The 6,788-nt window shown below is 45.6% G+C and overlaps 1 protein-coding gene across 1 annotated transcript in view; it reads right to left on the bottom strand.

The window, feature by feature from the left end:
* Positions 1 to 2,431: 2,431 nt before the first annotated feature.
* Positions 2,432 to 6,788, bottom strand: part of PIP (prolactin induced protein) — a 7,034-nt gene continuing 2,677 nt past the window's right edge. The window contains exons 2-4 of the mRNA XM_019632307.1: positions 5,899 to 6,004; positions 2,959 to 3,073; positions 2,432 to 2,646 (exon numbers count right to left, since the gene is read on the bottom strand). Of these exons, the coding sequence (XP_019487852.1) occupies positions 2,519 to 2,646; positions 2,959 to 3,073; positions 5,899 to 6,004 (349 nt within the window). The 3' untranslated portion in view covers positions 2,432 to 2,518. The remainder of the gene's footprint in view (positions 2,647 to 2,958; positions 3,074 to 5,898; positions 6,005 to 6,788) is intronic.

The raw sequence follows: 6,788 nt of genomic DNA, 5'->3' as shown, positions 1-6,788 counted from the left end.
CTAATTTGTTGGCATGTAATTGTTTATGGTGATCACTTATGTGTACAATACAGCATTGCTGACTGTAGGTACAATTTGAAGAGTGAACTCTGGAGCTTATTTATCTTGCTTTACTGAAACTTTATACCCGAGGATCAGTTTCTGTACGTGTCTTACAATGTGGGTTTGGAGTTTCAACTTGACCCGGGACTCTCTCTTCTCTCCATGGTCACCCCTCTCTGTCTCGCAGTTTTACAGTGTTCAAGTCACCTTTTCCTGGTTCTCTGGTTTCCCACTCTGGAAGTAGAATTCTTGCCTTGTGCTGATATTGTTGGTATTGCACATACTTTGCTTCTGTGACTTGTGGCCCTTTCTAATGTATACATTTTGGGTAACCGTTTGACTCTGAGTTTTATGTAGTTTCCCATGAAAATATCTCCTCTTAAAACCCTCACCCCATTTCTGACCCTGACACATGCCTAAAATTTTAATGGTTTGTTTCGATTTGTGGTTAGACCCCATAAAAAATGGGACCTTAGCTAGCTAAAGTGGCTACACCAAAAGAGACATATCAGAATGTTTTGGAGCCATTTCATGCCATTGCTATTTGATACGATACGATAGTTTTCTTTTTCTTCCCTTCTTTGTGGGAATTGCTGTTGGTGCTTTAGCCTGATCTTAGCAATCATTACTCTTAAACACAATGAAATCTTTCTTTTAATTTGTGTTCCCCCAGAGGCAGACTTGGAGACAAAGATTTGAATGGAAGTATTTTTTAGCTTTTTGGAAAATTTAGGGAACACAGGCAGGGGAGTATGGGTATTGATATACTCAGGGGAATGTAATAAATAGAGCGTACATTATTAAGCCAGTATCCGCAGTGGAAGGCTAAACTTAATCCTGGGGGACTCTCTGGCAAATGGTGTAAAACACGTGGCTCATAATTATGACACCCCAAGGGCATGCGCTTTGGCATATCCATGTCAGCGGCCATCAGTTATTTGTTGAGGGCTGCTCCTCAGGGTTTTCAGTGTCTCCGTCTCTACCCAGCCCCTCAGCCCACCATGTATGTTAGCAGAGTTGTCTTCCATATTTCTGTGAAAAGCCCACCAGCACAGAGACACAGATTGCTATATTCTGATTTATAAGAAATACTGATTTGGTCATTCAGATGACCAAAATATATTCCTCATATATATTTGGTATTTGTCAGTCCATATTCTTGGCTCATAGCTCCCCCAACCCTGGATGTTTCTTGTGATAAGAGTGATAATGGTGGCTTTTGTTAGGTTAATCAGGTGACTTTTGGAAAGCACCTCAGGATGGGGGCAGCTTGCTTGGAGAACCACCCAGGTGACTAGAGGGTTGGAACTTCCAATCTCCTCTTCTCTGCTCCCTGGAGGCTGAATGAGTCCTAATGGCCAATGCTTGAATGAATCATGCCTATGCGATGAAGCCTCCATGAAAGCCCCCAAGGAAGGGTTCAGAGAGCTTCCAGGTTAGTGAGCACTTGGGAGTGCTGGGAAAGTGGCACCTCTGGTGATGGCATGGGAGCTCCGTCCCCTCCCCACACACCTTTTCCTGTGCACCCCTCCCATCTGGATGTTCATCTCTGTCTGGTAGGACTGATCCCTTAACCTGTAGGATCTGGTGCTCGGGGTAGATAGTGTCATAGCTGAGTTGAATTGGACACCAGCTGGTGTGACAGAGAATTGCTTGTTGTGGGGGGAAAAAAACCCCACACATTTGGTGAACAGAAGTATTCTGTGTGAATGTGGTAGTCGTGTAAAACTCAAGGTGACACACGGAGAAAAACACAATAGGGAAGATCTGGGTTTTTACCTACACAGGTGAAAAGTTGAGTTTTCCTAAATCACATTGATGATGATGGGTGACAGAGATGGTGGGGTCCTGGGATAGGAACAGGCACTGACAGAAACACCAAGGCTGCTCCCTGCAGATGCCAGCCAGTCCCTGCGTGGAGGACATCTTGGAATGCAGGCGCCTAGTGTGCCTGGGAGACAATACTGGGACACAGCTCTCAATCAATAATTAGGGGAGCCAATGGAAAATACCCTGACTCTCTGTGGCTTATTCTGGGACCACAGACTCTGTCCCTGACTGCTATGTGCAGATGACTCCCACCTCCTGGGACCTGAGGGGCTCCTGGAAGGACAGTGACACGCAGAAGGCCAAGGGGTAGGGAGCCTTGGGTGCCTGTGCAGGTTCTGCCCCTCAGGGGCTGCGAGTTTTAGGGCCACTACTTTTCCTCTCTGTGAGAAAGATCCCTCTCTATCCCTACTTATCTCCCTCATCATGGGCAGTGAGAACCCACAAACTCCTCAGTTCCTTGAGAGAAAGGCCTAGAAAATCGGGGTACTCGAGGCTCCTTTGGGAGGGATTTTGGAGGGAAGACACAGCGGGACACAGAGAAGCCTGTGAGAAGTTTATTTTGTAGCCACAGCACACAGCCCAGCCAAGTTGCCTCAGAGGAAGCCGCCTCGGGCAGGGCGCAGTGAGACAAAACCTTCCAGTAAGATCAGTTTACGTAGAGGGTCTTCAAGACATGAAAACGGTTCGCTTCGATGGGTATCACTGCCTTATTGTTGTTAGGGCAGATATTCAGTTGACGAATGACGTCAACCACAGCTGCGATGACTACAGTGCCTGAAAGAGACAAGAACAAAGGTCATCTCTGATGACACTCTAACCCTCAGTGTCCTCACTTTCTACTAGGACCAGCCACTTCCCCACTGGGACTCAGTTTCCCCAAATCATTTGCTATGGTTTATGAGCTTTCCTCACACCACCCCTCACCTTTCGAACCTGGGCATGGTCTCCATCTACTGTCCTTCTCTCTTCCCCTCCTTCCCTTCCATCCTTCTGCCCTGGGTTCTGCTCCCGATCTGGTGCGACATTTCTCTTCATGGTGTCTCCCCCTTGTGGACAGTTCTTCCCTGGGCTGAGCCCTCTACTTACGGTTGGCCTGGAAGTCCCAATAGAAGGTTCTTGGATAATCTTCACAGAGGCAGCCGGTGAATTTATAGTTAAAAGGGCCATCAACTGGAATGCTGCTTATCAGGTGAGCTTTGATCTGGGAGGAGGAGGCGGGGAAGAGGAGCCGTGTTAGTCTGCGGAGAGGGAAGAGGAAGACAGAGAGGGCCGAGGGGGAGGAGGACAGGCACATCCTCAGAGGGCCGGGACACGGGGAGTCCGCTTTTGTAAGTCTCATTTCAGAGGCTGAAGTCCAGGTCACAAGGTTTTCTGTCCCCACGTCCTCAAATTCCTGTGTTAGCACATGGGTCTCGGGCTTGGGGAAGGCGGTGGGGGGTGGGGACGAGGGGAGTGAGTCCCCAGGGCCTGGAGCTCTCATTCTGGGCAGCATTCACGCAGGCCCGTGACCCCAGCCAGACCCCTGGGGTGAGGAAGCTGAAGCCAGGCCTGTAGCCGGAAGTGCGGCCAGGCCCCAGCTGCTGTGCCCCTCTAGAACTTCATGACCGTTCGCTCACAAGGAAAGTGATGTCTCTCGCTCTTGCTTGCCTCAGTTGTGAGAGGAAAACAGTGACCTGCCAAACCTGGGTGTTAGATGAGCCAATGGAATCTTGACGATAACTTTATCTTTCGTCTGGTTAATGCTCGGCACAGGGGTTTAATCCCGGAGTCCATAGACCTGAGGATTCTGTGTCTAGAATTCGGTTTGTCTGAGCACTCAGATGGAAAGAAGCTGTGTCTTTATATTGCTAAACTCCCATTGGAATTGAGCATTCCTTCCGCTGTGAACGCCATCAACCATCCAAGCATTCGCAGTGTGTGTGACGTCACCACGGGGAGAAACATGCATATGTTTGTGCCACATTATAGATTTAGAGATCTTGAAATATTGCCTGCCCTCATTGCTACTCAAAAACGCAACACAAAACAAAACACAGGGCTGTTGTCATTGGGCTGCCTGGTCGTGCCTGGGGCCATCTGCCTGTCACTTGAAGCTTGTCCCGGTGACGGGCAGCTCTGCCCTGAAGAACCCGTCAGCCCCTAACAGTGAATTCAAGCGTTCTCACCACTGGGATTTTACTCAGAGCACTTTGGAGGTTCTGATTTCTTAAGAGATGCCTAACCTTGTCTTGTTTACCTTTCTATTACATTTGCAACAATATATCTTCATGAATCAGAATTTTCAACACAAAAACTTGGGACCCATTAGATGTCCAGTACGATCCATATATGTGATTCATTGTCAGACCAGTAACAAACACAGTTTAAGGCCCTTATTCACGCTCAACAACCACAGCCATCACATAGATAATCTTTCTAAACTAAAATTGAACTTGTCTATATTTTAAATGTATTGTCTTTTCAGCTCATGTGTTGACAAATATATTACTGTATCACAAGGTGATTTTTAATCCTTTTATCATTGTTCCTCAATATGGTAGCTTTCCTATGTAATCCAGTGCATTTTACTGATTCATTTAAAATAATTTTCTGAGAAGACTTCCGTAGACTTCATGAGACCAGCAAAATGACCCTTGTCACAAATGTTTAAGCATTATGGTTACCACAGGTTTTCTTCAGCCTTAAAGGATTACATGATCTTTATATTCAAACATGATTGTGGATGTCATCTATTCTCTTTTAATTTTATATTTGTGATCCTAATATCTCACTTGTTCAAAAATTTAGTTGCAAAAGACTTATAATAATTGATAGAAAATGAGGATTAGGTTAGATATCTCAAACATGTAAAAAGTTACATTTTCCTAAAATTTTTAAAATACGAAGATAATTTTATAGCTATACATTTATTTTTAATTGGAAGCTACAAATAAAAATGGGTTAAACAGAACTAATAGAATGTCCCATAAACTGTTTCTTATTTTCAACATCATTTATTCCATGGGTTTCTTGTCCTTTACTGATACTTGGGTAGGTTTGAAAAAGATTGCTTTATTTTATTGTACTAGCATTGTTCTTAAAACATAGTCTTATTAATTACATAAGCACAAAATTATATCATATGTCACTTTGTTGGCTCTGCACAGTTTTTTACACCTAACACTGTCTTGGGTGGAAATGGACTTTCATTTCCTATCGCCACCAGAAACTGCCATTATCACAAACGTCTATGCAGATATTCTCATCCCTTTTATCCTCTTGGTTATGATAAACACACATAATATTTAGGAATTATGATTAGGCCTCCCTTCCACCCCACATTAACATACATATTCTTGGACTGTACATAGAAAATTGTGACAAAGCAGCTGTGTTACTCTTTGCTGAATGATGAGAAATCTTTCTCTTATGGGTGAGGGCCATTTCTAGAATGCATTTTAATGAATAGCAATCCTCATGCTCCCAAGTTAGCTTTCTATTTAATCATTGTCCTTAGATCTAACCTGAGTTAGGAAACTCATGCTGTAGATAAATAAATACTTGTGCTGCCCCAGAGGGCGCCCTCCTTGCAGGAGGTGGTGGAGATGCCTGGGCCTTGGCCCGAGAACAGCGGTGGTTAACAAGGGGCAGATTGTGTGGGTATGACAACACCTGAACAGACTGCTGATGAGAAGGTCACACTTTTCCCTGGGGCAAGTGACTCTTCCTCATGGTCCCTGAGCAGCCAGAGAACAGGGGTAACACTTGAACCTATTGCTACGGAACGTACAGTCGTTGGACCCCCAGCTTTGGCATGCCTGGGACATTGTTAGGAATATCAAGGCTCTGTCCTCTCCCCAGACCTACTGACTCAGAATCTGCATTTTAACAATATCTCCAGGTGGTATTGTTACCATATGTGAAAATTGGGAGCATGAGGATTGCTGTTCATTATATTATTAATTATACTAAGCAATATGAAAGTGAGAGGTTAATCATTAAGGAGCTCTATTTTTCTTGAGTTCACTCTCCCACGCCTCTACTTACCACCATACATTCTCTCAATTGTGTTCTAACTGAAAGCCTCAATGTGACTTCTTCATTTGTTCTTGTGAGTTGGGGCAAGTTCGCGTCCATTATCATCACCTGTCGACTGGTTTGGGGAAGACAGAAGCAGGTCAGAGAGCAGAGATCCACCCATAAGAGAGAGGGCGCACCACGAGCAGGGTAGGGGGACCAGGGAAGGCGCAAGGGGAAGGGGACAATGGGAGTTGGATCAGCAGCTGAGAGCAGAACCCCCAGGGAACTTTTGGTTTTTGGTTGGTTTGGTTATTTTGTACTGCTTTTGTTTCGCTTAATAAAGCAACTTGGATTCTTTTTTTTTTTTTAATTGGGGAATTGGGGGGGGGGAAACAGTGTTGGGGAATTGGGGAGGGGGACCAGCCAAGTTGTTGTTCTTCAGTCTTAGTTGTGGAGGATTTGCCATCTGGCTTCCCATTGGCAGCTCACAGCCTCTAAACTCAAGGTGCTGTGTTACAATCTTAGTTGTAGGTGGGCGTAGCCACCATCCCATGCAGGAGTCGAACCGGCAGCCTTGTTGTTAAGAGTGCATGCTCTATCCACTGAGCCATCCAGGTAGCAGCTCAGCTCAAGGTGCAGAGTTCAGTCTTAGTTGTGGGTGGATGTACCCCACCATCGAACAGGCAGTCTTGTTGTTAGGAGCACGTGCTCTCACCAGTTGGGCCATCCTGCCACCTGTTGGCAGCTCGGGTGCAGCGTCACTGGCCCATGTGGGAATTGAACTGGCAGCCCTGTTGCTCAGAGCTTGTGCTCTTAAGCTAACTCTTTTTTTTTTTTTAAAGATTTTTATTGGGGAATTGGGGGGATGGGAACAGTGCTGGGGAATTGGGGGAAGGGGAATAGACAAGTTGCTGTCG

The sequence above is a fragment of the Hipposideros armiger genome, unplaced genomic scaffold (assembly GCF_001890085.2).
Source record: "Hipposideros armiger isolate ML-2016 unplaced genomic scaffold, ASM189008v1 scaffold_1116, whole genome shotgun sequence".
NCBI classification, from domain to species: domain Eukaryota; kingdom Metazoa; phylum Chordata; class Mammalia; order Chiroptera; family Hipposideridae; genus Hipposideros; species Hipposideros armiger.
The sequence above is the reverse complement of the archived record's forward strand: the minus strand, read 5'-3'. Positions and strand labels throughout refer to the sequence as shown.